Source organism: Gymnogyps californianus, chromosome 4 (genome assembly GCF_018139145.2).
Source record: "Gymnogyps californianus isolate 813 chromosome 4, ASM1813914v2, whole genome shotgun sequence".
NCBI classification, from domain to species: Eukaryota; Metazoa; Chordata; class Aves; order Accipitriformes; family Cathartidae; genus Gymnogyps; species Gymnogyps californianus.
Genome location: NC_059474.1, coordinates 28996356 through 29012535, shown reverse-complemented (window position 1 = coordinate 29012535; position 16180 = coordinate 28996356). Strand labels below are relative to the sequence as shown.

General features: G+C 40.9%; 1 protein-coding gene across 4 annotated transcripts in view; it reads left to right on the top strand.

Moving 5' to 3' along the window:
* Positions 1 to 12427, top strand: part of GABRA4 (gamma-aminobutyric acid type A receptor subunit alpha4) — a 38805-nt gene extending 26378 nt beyond the window's left edge. For 2 of the 4 annotated variants that reach the window (XM_050895473.1, XM_050895474.1), the window contains exon 9: positions 11364 to 12011. In XM_050895473.1, coding sequence (XP_050751430.1) covers positions 11364 to 11897 — 534 coding nt within the window. In that variant the 3' untranslated portion in view covers positions 11898 to 12011. Of the gene's footprint in view, positions 1 to 1249; positions 1504 to 11363; positions 12012 to 12097 lie in introns of those variants that run through there. The other 2 variants (XM_050895471.1, XM_050895475.1) reach the window with 2 other exon arrangements.
* Positions 12428 to 16180: the final 3753 nt, after the last annotated feature.

The following is a 16180-nucleotide window of genomic DNA, read 5'->3' as shown; positions in this document are numbered from 1 at the left end:
TGCTCAAATACCTGACAGTGTTTACTGTAGTTACTGGAAGACTTAATTTCAATGGTATTAGGATAAGGCTTTTATTTTGGAAACCAAAGCATAGCTCAGTAATGTCAATCTTTCAAGTGGTTATTCTAGCAAATACTAAAACTCATAATTTTTCATTCTAAAAAATATGCTTAAATGCCTTTCTCTGTCATTGTGCTGATCTACTGGAAAAAAACCTCACCATGCTCCAAAAAACCATATTCTTTATGGTTTCGTCATTGGAATAAACAATACATGTTCCTGTTTAATAAGAAAAGTTATTTGCATGCTAATATCAGTTGCAGGCATTAAGATAGGTCTTATATTGATCTAATTGCAAATTTCTTCCTTTATTTTTTCTTTTTTGTAGAGGCAAACGTTAAGTACTCAAAAAATATGTGGTAGCATTTCAGAAACACCAAGTCAGAACAAACTTGTGTGGTGATAGGGGTAAGATTTTCAGATTGTTCAACATCCCTTATAATGCATATTGTCAGGGAGTTTGTGGTTTTTCCTATGATGATTAGTATGAAATGATGCCTTTGAACACAAGGCTCTTAATATTTTCTGCTTAAACTTTTTTCTGTATTTGTATTTAAATTTCGGTTTAGAGTTTTCAATACTGGTGAGCCCAGTGACACCAAATTGCAATTGAGTTTCACAGCTGTGTGTGAGATTTCTAGCTGACTTCATTTTTACACTGGGAAAATTAGAGTCAGAAGAAATAAACGTTGAGAGGCTTGGGAAAAATCTACGAGGCAATGAGTGTTCAAGGCATTTGCAGCAAACTACTGAAGCAAATTTAACTACAGCTTTAAAGTCACCGAAAATTGAAAGATACAGAAAATAATGAAGGTCTTTGGTCCCTAATCAGCTGTTCTTCTTGCTTTCATAGATGTTATACAGAGCACCTCCACAGTTGGTTAGCACATGACCTATCCTAATAGATTTATTCCCCTGCCCCATAGTTATGTTTTCAGTTCTTTCATTTTTGTCATGATATAAATAAAACCTTTAAGAACTGTGCACACCAGTGCTTAAGAACCATATACATGCATACTTACATATACATGCATACATATGTATGCATGTATATGGCTCTTAATCACCATACAGGTGGATGGGTTTATTTGGCATAAATTTGGCACCCATTTTTTGAAAAAAGTTTCTTCTAATTTCTGTCTCTTTAATAACCTTGAATTCACTTTTCTTCCACATTGTGCACTTGTAGGCCTGTCTAATGGTGGAACAGAAGATGGAGCGCTCTTCTTACCTCTCCTCCCCTCCCATCACGTGATTCAGACCGCAAAATGAGCAGCATTGATGGTGGACTGGCTCTTATAGCTTATCTCCCCTCACTTTTTCCTCTCCAAATAATCTGCGTTGCTCTTTGCGCTGCTAAAGCTATGGACTAGAATTCACGGTATTTTGTGGCAGGTGGAGCTTTTACGTGATCATATTCCAGGGCTCTGTAAGGCAAACCAAAATCTCTAGTACTATTCCAGTAAAATTTTGATTGACCGGCTCTACAACGTAATAGTAAAACATGGTAGATTTCTTCTCCAAGTTGTGCATTTGCTAGCAGCAAGGCAATATGGTGACTCAGTGGGATTTGGGACAAGTAGCATTATTTACACTGATGACAACATGCTACTTCCCTGGTAAATGTCAAATGGTGTGAATTTGGCAGGATATATAATGTCCTCCCAGAGGAACAGACTGTTTTCTTAAGAAGGAATGGTAAGGATAAAAACCACTATGGCAGAGTTTAATACGAAAATATTACTAAATTACCACACAAACAATTTTCATGTTGCAGCTAAACAGTAAGTAATGCCAGACTTTTGGTTGCTTTAAGCCTTCCAATTTTTGCATGAGTTTTTGTTTGAATTAATTGAGATCTCTCAATTTGGGAAACCTATGCTTTCATATAGCACATAACTGACCTTCCTATATATTAATTTACCTGCGTCTCATTGAAGGTTTAATAGTGCTGTCATGGAAGGCTCTAATCTTAGTCTTGCAAAATTAAGTGAGGCATAAAGATGTTTATTTACTGTTCACTTTTCATTTCATTGTAGTAACACGTCTTTGTTATATGCTTGATTGTTCTAATAAACAGTTAAAATTCTTCTGTGCAATTTTAAAACTGCTTTGATTGTGGTACCCTTTTCAGGGTGGGTTTTTTTTTTTCTTCATTTGGTTGGTTTTTGTGGTTTAGGGTTTTGTTTTGGTTTTTTTTTTTACTTAGGGAGATTAAGTATCTGAAATGGTGATTAGGCACCTAAAAGGCTTAATTACTAAATTTCCCTGAGTAGGCATGTGCAGAACTGACTTGCTGCTTCCAAAGTGTTTGCCATGCATCTTAGGTGGAAAAATACCTACTCTGTTTCATCTGAATGGCTAGCATGCCTATTAGATACAGCCTCCCACAAACCCCATGTGGGAGTCTGAGCAAGCTTGAGTCCTGCCCCAAGACAGAAGTCTTGGAGAATTGTATTAGTAACCAGACTGCTAGGTAGTCCGTGGGATGTTAAGTTCCTATTGAAGCTGCTCTTGTTATGTTAAATAATTTATATAGGGCCAGTGAGAAGGAAAGGAATTGATTTTGGAGCCAGCTTGTCTGTGTATGCACTGCAACGCGAGGGTGAGATTGAAGTGTGCAGAATGCAACATCTGTAACAAGGAATGAGGACCACTTGTCCTAGAATATCCAGTAGCCTGGTGGGGAAGCGCTTGAGATGTGGGAAGCCTGTGTTGATACCCCTGCGACAGTAAGGGCAGATTTGAGAAGAGGTCTCCTATCACCAAACCTACGTTCCCATCCTGGTCGCTGGGTTACTATAGAGGAGGATGGAGTCTTTTTGTGAGTGTCTTTTTACAGTGTGACTTAGCTATCTAGCTTCAGGAAAGAGCTCAGAGCTGAAAGCGCTGGGTACAGTTGGATGGCTGCTTCTGCAAAGGCTGTGATCCTAACCAGGGCATTTCTCTCCAGCTTTGACAGCTGCTTGCTGGATGTCAAAGCGTTAGCCCTCTCCCGCTAGGACTGGTACCAGATGGTGGTGTTGTGACTTGTGAATTCTGCTGTGAACTTATCCCTGAGAAAACAGAAGCTACTTCTTTAAATATTGTACTGCCTCTATCCCAGAGAGATATACCACTTTAGTGAGATCCTGTGTCAAAGATCTGTTAGGGATCTAGAAAATGTATTGACCTGCAGCAATGAACTCTGTTTAAGTAAACAAACGGTGCAAAAGCAGCCCTGGGACCTTGCACGATGTTGCTGTGAAGGTCTGTCATAGTATGAGGCTGACGCAGGTCTTCTGAAGTGCCTGTATATCCAACCCCAGGACTGCTGAGCTATTTTCCAAAGAATGCTGAAGCGGATTAGAAGAATACCTCTGAATTATATTGCAAATACATGGCCCTAGTTTTAATGTGTACCTGTTTATCAGCAGTTGATGATGGCTGTGCTACCTAGTGGCCACAGGGCCTATGAAGGGGATTTTTGGCGCTGAGTACTTCTGATTTTCTGTTAGCTCAGGCAGTAGGAACTGCTTATTTTGGATTCATATCCCAACAGGATGTATCCATCATAAAAAATATGAAGCAATTTAAAATTGCAGAGACTGATTTAAAGCTGCTATGTAGAGCACTAAGAGGCTATAGGAAGATGCTCTTGAGTTGTATGAAGAGCTAACTGTACAGTGCTGTACCAACACAAGAATTTCTCATAGCTTGCAGTGTTCTCAGTGCTTATGTTCTTAAATACAGTCCTGAGGATAAAGTTGCCTGATGCCCTGGTAATCACTTTTGTCACTGCTGCATTCTCCCCAGGACTTGGCATGTGACTTAAATAATGTTCTTGTTTGTTTTACAGATTTTAGGTTGGCCTTATCATAGGGAATATGCACTGTGGTTGTTACCAGCTCTCTTTGTTCTGTAACAAGATGACTAAGTTTGTCAGTTCAGTATTGTATATTGCTGTGCTGATGATCCCCTTCCCATGAATCTCAGCTCAGCTGCTGCACGCTACTTCAGTTCATGCTAAATTTGCAATCTTGACTTCATTGAAGTGGAAAATTGGCTTGCTTGTCAAAAACTGGTAATACATACAAAACAATCCAGTACTTTATTTTTTTAGCTCAAGTCAAGGCTTATGTAGGCCTAGCGAAAGTTTCAGAACTTCCACATTATGTGAGCAGCTGTTTATAGCATGCTAACCTTGTTAAATATTGAAGAGTTTAGATTGACTCATATTTGTGCATCATTTTAGTGTAGTAGTAAACAGCAGTATCCATCAAAGTTGAGCTTAAATGGAAAAGCAAATGATCTATGAATTGATTTTTGGCGATAGATTTGTTGTAGGGGGTTTTTTGTTCTATGCATTCTGTCATAGAAGCTGACCATCAAACTTGCTCCACAAATCTGCCACAATATTTAACAATAAATTGTATAGATTTATCCTGAAGTATGCTAACGGCATCATTCATTGTGTTGTTCACGGTCAATTGCATGTGAATCCACTTGTCAGGGGAAGGATACAGCATTAATTACCACATTTTACACACGCCTGCAAGGAGGTTGGTTTAGTTATGCTATCTTCATGCCAAATAAAATGGACTTTCTGCTCTGGGACTAGCAAAAGGGCGTCTTACATCAGGACTTTTTACACAGGAAGAATTTGTACTGAATGTATCTTTCCCCACTTCAGTTCTTTTAAAGATAAAAACCATGCAAAATAGCATGTGATGCTTAAAATTAAAGCAAGATCTCTATGCTTTTTAATACAGTAAATATTTCAAAAGCTTTTTGCATACTGCATGCTGTATGACAGAATTTGTCTGACAGAACTTGAACCTGCTGTCTTATCCTATGGCCCCCCACCTCCCCAGTAAAGTATGCTTATGCAGAGGATGGGACCTTTCTAAATCTCTTGTACTGAGCTTTTTTTTTTTTTTTTTTTTTTTTTAAGTTGTATGGACTAATGAAATATTCATTTGGATAGAAAGAAGGAGTGATTATCAATCTCTTCTGCAAAAGTCTGGAGTCTGCATTTCCCTATGTTTGGTCAATTCCTTGGCTTTGTTAGTGCAGTCACCTATCTACCTCTGGCATGTTGTACCTTTTACTGTCCCTAAATCAAAGTGTTGGTGATAAATGTTTGAAGTCCCATGGAGGCTGAAACTTAGCTTTCACTGTTGCCAATCTTGGCTGTTAAAAATCAAATAGGAGATCAGTGCTGTAGATTCTTGGCATTAACATATCCCAGCCAACCACAGAGCTTTATCCAATGAAGATGTCCTACAATTATAACAAAATATAAATTCTCAGGTTATTGTCAGAGCTCTTGAAAACTTTGTCTATGCATGGACAGGAATTATGCTCTCAGATAGCCCAGGATTTTGAAACTTTCATCCATAGTGTTTCTGCCAGGTAAGGTTCAGAGGCTGAATTCTCCCAACAGGATCAACAGCAAGAAGGTTTCCTCTTGAAGGAGGATACAGCAAAGCAAAGTACTTATAACTTCTGGTTTGGTGGTGGTTGTGAAGTGTGGAGTTGGTTGGACCAAATCAGAATGATAGGCTATTTCAAAGGAAGGGTGAGGCATCATTTAAGTAAGCAGCAAGTTGTGTTTATAGAAAGGCAATCTTTATCAAATGTATTTAGGCTGGCATTGCATGCTGTAATATACTGCATTTTATGGTAGCTTCCAGGCTCCCATTTTGCATTCCTGAGCTACACCGTTTTAAATGTCTCCCAAAAATCTCACAGAAATGCCTCCAGAAAATCAGATCCCTTCTCAGTCTAGAGTGAGAATGTAAAAAATGTGGACTCCGTATTTCCTGTGGAGCCCCATCTGGACTAGCACAGCAGCTCTCTGTTGGCTCAGGATAATTGAGTGGTTTCCTGACTTGCCCTCGGAAAGGCATCTTTACTTGGATAATCTCTTCATTTCTTGGGCTGCATTTTAATTTGGCTTCCATTTGATTTTCATGTTTTATTTCTTGTTTTCGTGCCTGTGGTGGGTTGACCCTGGCTGGATGCCAGGTGCCCACCAAAGCTGCTCTATCGCTCCCCTCCTCAGCTGGACAGGGGAGAGAAAATATAACGAAAGGCTCGTGGGTCGAGATAAGGACAGGGATATCACTCACCAATTACCATCACAGGCAAAACAGACTTGACTTGGGGAAAATTAGTTTAATTTATTGCCAATCAAATCAGAGTAGGATAATAAGAAAATAAAAACTAAATCTTAAAAACACCTTCCCCCCACCCCTCCCTTCTTCTTGGGCTTCGCTTTACTCCCGAGTTCTCTACCTCCTGCCCCCACAGCGGCACAGGGGGACGGGGAATGGGGGTTGCAGTCAGTTCATCACACCTTGTCTCTGCCACTCCTTCCTCCTCAGGGGGAGGACTCCTCACACTCTTCCCCTTCTCCAGTGTGGGGTCCCTCCCATGGGAGACAGTCCTCCACGAACTTCTCCAGCATGAGTCCTTCCCACGGGCTACAGTTCTTCACGAACTGCTCCAGCGTGGGTCCCTTCCATGGGGTGCAGTCCTTCAGGAACAGACTGCTCCAGCATGGGTCCCATGTCACATATGGGGTCACACACGGGGTCACAAGTCCTACCAGCAAACCTGCTCCAGCGTGGGCTCCTCTCTCCATGGGGCCACAGGTCCTGCCAGGAGCCTGCTCCAGCATGGGCTTCCCACGGGGTCACAGCCTCCTTCGGGCATCCGCCTGCTCCGGCGTGGGGTCCTCCACAGGCTGCAGGTGGATATCTGCTTCACTGTGGACCTCCATGGGCTGCAGGGGGACAGCCTGCCTCACTGTGGTCTTCACCACGGGCTGCAGGGGAATCTCTGCTCCGGCGCCTGGAGCACCTCCTCCCCCTCCTTCTTCACTGACCTTGGTGTCTGCGGAGTTGTTCCTCTCACATCTTCTCACTCCTCTCTTCTCCAGCTGCAATTGCTGCTGCACAGTAACTTTTCCCCTTTCTTAAATATGTTATCCCAGAGGTGCTACCACCATCGCTGATGGGCTCGGCCTTGGCCAGTGGCGGGTCCGTCTTCGAGCCAGCTGGCATTGGCTCCATCAGACACAGGGGAAGCTTCTAGCAGCTTCTCACAGAAGCCACCCCTGTAGCCCCCCTGCTACCAAAACCTTGCCACACAAACCCAATACAGTGCCTCCAAACTAAAAGCTGCTGATAGGCAGTAGGTTTGTGTTTCTTGCTGCTGTTTTTAAAAAGACTAAGTAAAATAATTTTGGGAAGCATCAAGTGCTTTACATATATATATATCATTTTGTTGGTGAGATTGTCATTATCACAATATCCTTTTACTAGGGGTATGCACCGTAGCTGAAATGTCTGTGGAATGTTTTGCTTAGTACAAACTGAATGTTGCATTTTACTGTTTTGCAAGGTAGTGGTTAACCTGACTTCTGCTGATGTCAACAGAATTTGGTTCATTCAGGCTTGGCCATGGAATCAGCCTTGTTTAAGATTTTTATTAGTGACCTTGGCACTAATGTTCAGATGATGTAGAGTCGTGAGATAGCATCAGTACAGAGGAGGAATAGACTAATGTAGGAAGAAATTAGTTATCTTTATAACATTGAATAGAGGACTATATAGGGGTCATATGTATACAACCAATAACAAGAATTTTTGTCAGAAACTTTTCAACTGGAGAAACCAAAAAGGAGAGACACCTGAGTGCTTTGAAGGAGGAGAATGAACTATTGTCATGACATAGCCTTGAGTAAGGCAAGTGCAAGAAAAGGATATGTGAGGGGAGGTGGTGGGCAATGTGCTGGTGAGGCCACCCTGGCAATGAGTGTGCATTTTGCTCAGCTTTGACAGGGCACGGAGCTGGGTGCTCACCACTCGCAGCAGGAGTGATACAGCTGCCATGTTAAAAAAGGAAGCAGTGAGGCAGGCTGCCCGCCTCTTGTTTTGCTGCTGCATACTGATTCTGCAAAACCTACTGGGGACAAGAGTTGGAATGTGTTCCCCTTAGACAGGGTTTCTGGGGTGCATAAGGTATTGGAGCTAAGCACTGACCCAGGAGATTTTCTGTCTCCAATATTTAAGTTGCTCCCAGCACTGTTAAGAGTGAGTATTAATGGTTAACGGGTGGCTCCAGCAGTGGCCTAAGCCCCTGCCTTTCCGCGTGTAATGTAACATCTCTCTCCATGCAATGTGCTTGTTTCAGTATGTTTCAGGGACAAGGTTCAATTCAAGAACACAAATCCAAACTATTACAATGACATTATGCAACAACAAACGGTTTCCAGTGATATGTTGTCTGTGGAGCACGTTAGAAATACCATTTCTAACTTCCATGCTCTGAGCGCTTGGAAGGTGGTTTCCAGAGAATTAACAAAAAATGTACCCATATATTTGGGGCTTATTATGCAGTGCTATGTTGTGGTATTTTACAATGTTATCTATTTGGGCTTTATGTGTACATTGTAATACTTATGAAGAAACTGGGTTTCTCTCTAAACTTAAGGTTCCTGAAGTATTGGAAGTTTTGTGTGTCAGTGGCAAGAAAGAGAATGCCCAGTAGACTTCTAAACAGTTGCACGTTTTGACCATTTGAAATAGTATAGATAATTTTATTGTAGAATATACACTGTAATGACTAGTGGATTAAATAGCAACAGGTCTTATTTGGTCACTTAGATGACAGCAGAAGTGGGAGGAAGAGGAGTTATTATGCAAACATATCAATGGAAACAAGTTCCCACAAAAGAAGTGGAGATGACTGGAATGTGAGAAGGGGCCTGGCTGTTACCTGTCTGTCTTACCAATGTCTGTGGTTGATGATGCACAGAATGGAAGGATACTGAGGTGGCCATTGAAAACAGGCGACAGTACAAGTGAGCAGGAGCGTTAAATGGTGCCTCTGTGAATTGGACTTAATTCTCTGTTCTACTCTTGAGACCATTCTTTTATAGTCACGCTTGGAGCGATTGAAGATGCGGTACTTCTGTTCTCCAGCAGCACTAACTCTAAGCTACTGGTCTAATGTAGGCAGAGAGCAGGAGGGAAGCAAAACATGTCTTAGTTCCAGTGCAGATCTACTTTGCAACCCCTGTCCCAGCCCACGGGCTTTTGCTCCCCAGGCACTGCTTGAGAGCTTTATGATGGGAGAATCTTACTTGAGTAAAGCCAGGTTGTCCAAGGATCTGCACGTAGAAGGTAAAACTCACCTCCTCTCAATGACTCTGGTGCCAGCTTCTCCATAGCACAGAGCTATTGTTTTGGACAGTGAACATCGATGACTTGCATTTGCTTAGCTTTGCAAGACTTCAAGTAACATGCAATATTACCAAATCTCTAGTAAATGCACTCCTGTCCTGATTGTACTTTATAATTTCAATTTAGTGGTCTTGAAAGCTGCTTTACTATTCCTGGGTCACTGACAACCCTAGTGTGAAATTATCCAAATTGCACACCTGTGTGTACTTCTGCACTTCCCAAAGAGTGACTCAGGCTTCTCTTTCAAACAGTGCAATTAGTGTTTCTTTCAGGAAATACCAGTTTCCTCTGGTGTTTATTCCAGTCCTCTGCTTCTTTGGATTGCAGATGCAGAAAAATAAATAAAAGGGATTGACACGCTTCTATGCAGGAAGGAAAACTGTGAAAACTAAGAGGGATTCTTTGATATATCAACCATGAGCTGGCAAATACATCAGCCATGAACTGGCATATAGCTGTGACAGCTTCAGATAAATTCAGGCGAGTAGTATTGCCAGTGACTGATTTTTACTGCAATTAACAGGATTTGGGACCAGCATTCTGGCCATGATGGGAGTACTGGAGATGTCAAGTGATTTGATTTTTTTTTTTTAATATTATTTTTTCAGATTTTTTTTCAGCTTCCATGTCTCTGTTTCCTTGAGCAAAACAGCTAAGCACAACTGATGCAGCAGACAGATATGGTTGTCACTCTTCTCACTACTCAAGGTACTAGTACCTTGAATAACACTTGAGTTGTTCTTCGTTACTCCTCTGGCACTTAGCTGCAGAGAATTGCTGTTGGATGAAGGAGGGAAGAGAGATCACTGCCCACTTTCTCTCCCTTTTCCTTGTGCTGTGAGCTTTGGCAGGGTTCTCTGCGAAGGGTGAAGGGAATGGGAGCCAAAGGCACAGTAGGTATGGTGCAGGGCAATGCCTGGGAACAGTATCATCAGAGAGGTGCAAAACATGTGATTTTTTGATATATAACAAGTGATTGTTTGGTCCTACCTGTATTTAGACCTGTATTGCTGCTGTGGACTCTATGTACCCTATTTGCCATTAAATCTTTGTCTTTTGGAAAGCAGTGAGTCTTTGCACAAAATATATTCACATATTATATCTAAAATATAATATGTTTTATATTATATTTTAGGTGCAGGGCTGAAGGTTCAAAAGCCTGTTCTTCAGGTAGCCTTCCAGAAGGAGGTTCAGGAGATGTTAGGCTTCCTGTTAAATGCAGAGAAGAAAGGCAGAGCCTGAGTCCCGCTCCCAGAAGTCAGTAAAATATTAAACTCTGCTGGATTTCCCATCTGTACTTCCTTATCTGTATTTCAGTTTCTCATTCAGTCTAATAAGTACTATTTGGCTTAAGTATATCTTTCAGAAAGGCATCCAGACTTGCCTGAAGACATCAAGTGATGGAGAATTCACCACTTTTCTTAGTTAATTAATGGAAAGGAGTAGTTGATGAAAGACTGATTTATTCACTGGTTCAATTGCAGCTGGAGAATTTATTGCCTGTGGTTGATGTGAAAAAGCACTGCCTTTATTTCTGAAAGAGCAGCAATGTGGTAACTTGGTTTGATAAATACTTGCGTTTTAATATCATCTGCTCTAGAAGACAGACTAGAGTTCCTAATATACGGTAGTTACTTTTCTGGAGATATAAAGCAGAAGTAAACCATCGTGGCTGGTAAGTTGCATCTAGAATGTTTTTATATCATCAGAGAAATGGGTAAACATCAGGGAATTTTGTTTTGAGCATGAGCCTGGAAAAAAACCCCAACTCTAACCCAAGAATCCTTAGCCTCATGGTATTAAGTTTACATAGGTACCACATCACATGGAGTGTGATGCATCAGATGTGTTCACCCTGGTATTCCAGCCACAGGTAAAAGGAACTCTTGTTTATCACTTTATATGCTATTAAATCTATTTTCATGAACATGTGGTATCTTTGTGCTTCAGGATCAAGCTACTGGTTATATTTGCGAGTATTACTCTGATAGTGCTTGATTATAAAGTTTCCATTGCTTCTGTTTGAGTGTTTATTTTAAGAATGACTAGTATTTTTTTGTAACTTTGCAGAGTACAGATGCCAATTCAAATGTGAGGAAAAGAACGAATGCCATGGTACAGTCTGAAGCTGATGGTGGGAGCCGAATTGACACAAGGCACAGCTCCATCCAGCCTCCCTCTGTAGCTCAGGGGTCTTCTGACATTACACCCCGCTCCCTTTCTGCATCAAGTCCCAACCCTTTCACACGCATCAATGCATCAGAGACATTATCTTCTGCAAGAGCTACCCCTCCAGCTCCTCCTTCTACCCCAATTTTAACTGGATTTGTATCCCAGCATGCCACAGCTGGATCCCCTTCCATTCAGCACTTGCTTGGATCTAGACTGGAGCAGATTCAGACCACCACACCTAATACATTAGGAGCATCTGCAAAGCCATCTGCTGTCACACCACCTGCTCCCCCCGCCTCCCACTCTGGCACGAGTAAGATAGACAAATATGCACGCATTTTATTTCCTGTTACCTTCGGAGCATTTAACATGGTCTACTGGGTGGTGTATCTATCCAAGGATACCATGGAAAAATCGGAAAGTCTAATGTAGTTTTGCTGCTATGTAGTAGTTCCTAAATTATACTCACATTTGATGCAGAGTTTCTTCTTTTGAAACTATTTAAAAAGGTCAATAATTCTTATTTATAAAAGCTGTGTGCTACTTTCCCATTGTAAAGGCTGGAGTTATTGGGGATAATTAGTTAACTCCTATCAGAGTAATGGGTAACAGATTTGTCTTCCTCCCTTCAGCTAGCAGTGAACCATCACTCTCTTCAGACAGACTACTCTGGCTACACAGAACTTGCCTTTGGGAGGAACATGCACCTGAAACAAAGGCAGAGGTGCACAGCTGTGCAGTGGAACACATCTTGACTGCTAGGAGTATGCATGTTGATTATTACAAATCCCTGAGGCACCCAGCGCTGCTGTCTGGACACAGCATTGCATTCTCGGAGTGCAAGGTCCATGTCTTGAATATTTTGATAGTGCTTGCTAGAAAAGGACTTTCCCTGCTAGATTAAAATTGGCAGAATGGGAGGAAGAAAAGGAACAGTGGAAAAAGAGAAGGGAGTCCAGCCTTGGGAGAGTGCAACTCCAGAAAAGTTATGCAAAGGAGTTGTAAAGCTCCATATATTTTTACTAAGCATTATTTTGCGTTGCAACCTGGGAAATTCTCACTTCAAAATAAGAATGAGTGAACCTTGTAAAATCTGAAATCTGATGTAATTCTCAAAATTGGAGTTTTTTGTTTGGTAAGGTGATCTTAAGTGTGTGATTCTTCTTTGACCTTGCTGACCAGCTCGAGTGGATTTATTCCTAAATTACATCCATTGTGGTAGATGAGGACCAGGTGCACAATGTTCAACTTTTTATTTGAATTCTTTATTCTTTCTTTGGATGCTTTGGGGTTTGTTTTTTTTTCTCTCCCTCCCCCCCCCATTTTTCAGTCACACTCCTCTGATTTCCTTTGAACACATATCCCCCCCCACCCCCTTTATGTAATGTTTGAGTCAAGTTAAATTTTCAACACAGTTTTAAAAGTGGCTTCAAAATTAAGCAAAACAATTTTTCCTGTGCTTTGATGAGCATGGCTATGGCACGTCTTTGAGTAAAGAGAGATGCCCTTTTGTGAAGGAATGCTGTGACATAAATAAGAAAAGAAAGTTTCTAGGTGGAGCCTGGGGGAAAAAAGTTTATGATCCGTTTGTTTCTCTTAAACTATGGCATAGACAGGCAGTTTTCCGAGCAGCTCAAATTGCAATATGCAAGCAGGCAACTTTAATAAAGAACTGAATAGTTTAAACCTGATAGAAATCTTGATCAGAAATGTTCTTTTCTCCAGAACGGGTGGAAGATATGCTGGCGATAAATCTAAAAATGTTTGTACAGATCCATCTGGCTAGGCAAATGGTTAGCATTTCTGCGCAGGTGACGAGTGGAAATCAAAGGCCAAATTCTCAGCTGTGATCTGGCTGTGCCTTAAAAGGTTTGGACTAATCCTTAGCTTCAGTTGATTGGAATAGCAGATTGGTAGCCTATTGTCAACGTTTTATGCTAGGGGACAGATCAGGTGAGTGTTGAGTGGTTCTGTGCCCAGGTAACGATCAAGTGACTGATGGAGATCACAAGCAGGTGGGGTAATTGAGGACATGCATGAGACTGCCCTAGACTATGTTGGGACAAGAATCAGAGTAAAAAGACCTTGTAATGGTGAAACTATGGCTGTATCTCTGTGCCTCTTTCTGTCTCTCCAAACCTTTTAGCCAGTTCATCGCTGAGAATCTGTCCTTTAACTTACAGGACCTGGGAGACTGCGAGAGATGCGTACTACAGCGTGTAGTATGGATCCCAGGCTGCTATTTCATGTATAGCATTGGACTGTCAATGATGGGATGCACAGGATGTGGGAATGTCTTACGTGACTTTCTTATGATGTGGTGATATAAACAGTTACCTTAGTCTTTTTTTACTTAAGTGATGCTCTCAAAAGGCCAGGTATGGTCCTTTCCTTTTTGTCTTTTACATCTAGAAGAAGTCTGAGGTTACAGTGCTCCTTAGAAAACCATTACACATGCCATAGCACAGAACTGGAAATGAAGCACCCATGGAAGATGTATAACTGCAGTAGTTTGCATCTTTGGATGTATCTCTAGTTGCTGTAGCTGTTTCTTCCCTCATTTGGTCACATTATTGCAGATTGTCAGAATAGAAGATAATATACAAGAGATTATTTATTTTGTTAAGCCAGAAGAAACAAAGCTAATCCTCTGGCAATTATTGATCATAATTGCACAAATGATACAATATTTCTAGTATGAAGAACGATAGCCTTCTGTGTTGAGAGCCTAGTGTTTGTGCTAGAAGTTACTGAAATTACTCTTTGCTTTCCTCTATGATGAAAACCAAGGATGTTTTCTCTCAGGCAGAGCTTTAAACAATTCACTAGAAACAGCTGTCTCTTCCTTCCACCCATCCCCGTATACTGATTGTATAATCAGCTTTTTCAGTGCATTGTTCAGTAGGATCAACACTGGTTCAGGCTATTTGACCAAGATTGATCTAAATGTGCTACTTGGATTAATTTGTAGTTCCTGTTTCATTTTAAAGACTTATAAGGAGGAAAAAAGGATTGAAAAAATTAATAGATTCCAAATATTTATTTCTGTGCTTCCATTTTGGAAGAAATTTTTAATGATACCACAGAAAAAAATCTATTTTTAATCTGTCAGTGTATTTCTGAAGTACCTTCCAACACTTGCATGCCTACATTCAAAATGAGATATTAAAAAACCCCCTCATTATGAGTCTAGGACTAATTTATTGTACTGTGCTACATTTTTGTGTTACAGCATATGAAGAAATTACCGTAACTAGCTTTCCGAAGTACCTACGGACAATGCAAATAGGAATTTATTGTTAACAGTGGTTCTTCATTATATTTAATCTCCTTGTAGAGTGATCAGAAACAGTAAAGAGCCTGCAGTATACTCAGTAATACTGGCAGGTTCTGAATACTGTGTAATTCAGAAGCACAAACAAAAGCAGGAATATGCTAAATATAGTGGCCCAAACGTTCAACGCTGCTAACTAAAATCCTAAGGGAGAATGTTGCAGGTGTCATTTCAGTGACCAAATGGCTTATTAGGGATGAGTTTGAGTGAGATGAACTCTACAGGAGCTATTTTTATTTTTTTTTCTATTGGCTTTGTCAAACAATCTTTTTTTGAGAGTACCATAGTGATTTAAAACTAAGTAAACACTTCAGATAAGTCATCTCTATCAACAGGAAAGGAAACTGGATAGAAAGCCAAAAAATCTTACCAGGAAACAGAGATAGATCTCCACTGACTGCTGTTTCCTCGGAGACATTGTTACCAACAGCAAAACTCCCACAGATTGCAGTGATGCAGCCCCAACCACTAACACAGTCATTTGAGAAAACCAATTAAAAACTCAGCTCAGGAAGATTGCCTTCACAGGAACTGAAGTGTATTTTATAGTCAGTTGTGAGCAAGGTCAAATTTCTGTATCAGCCCACTATTAACAGGTTTCACTGCAATTGCGAAAATAATGAAGCCAAGCAAGGTGGCAAACCTAGACCCCAGCCCTCCATGGTGACCTGAGCTCTTAGAGCTCACCAGCAGAACTGGAGTCTGTTTCTCCTATAAAATGGACTCATCTCCATCAAATGGATGTTAGTGGTGCATTTCTTCTCCCACGTGTCTTTTAAGGGAAAAAAGTAGGCTTTGTAAACTGTTTAGTCATCCACTCTACATTACCCTGTGATCAGACAAGTAGACCATATGATAATTGAATGAAAGAGGTAAATAATTTAATAAGGAACATGATTAGAGCTTTTCTGTTAACGGGAGCTAAAAGTTATTGATTACAGAGTGTTGAAACGTAGCCTTTGGCTTCTCATCATTTTCATCATTCAGGATGGACCTTGCAAAAAATTGAGGAAACGAAGTAACTGTATTTAATAAGATTTAACCAGTATTTCTATAGAAAAGTGAATGAACTCAGCTTTTCAATATGCACAGAATTCTGTCTCCTTCCCTTTCTTGCGTACCTCCTGTATGTCATTTGGCTGCAGTGTACCTTAGGCTGTAGTACAGTGTCTGTGTGCCATGTGAGAACATGAGAGTATACAGTGTATATTTATCCAGTTTATCCAAAGCCTAACATTCCCATCTCCCTTTTGGTATTGGAAGTGGAGGGAAGGCCAGAATGGAAGAGATGACCACACAGGTTGTGTGAGACACAGATATTGGCCACCTGGGACATTTTCCCATAGATGCTACAGGAGATTTCCTAGGAGAATCTTTCTCG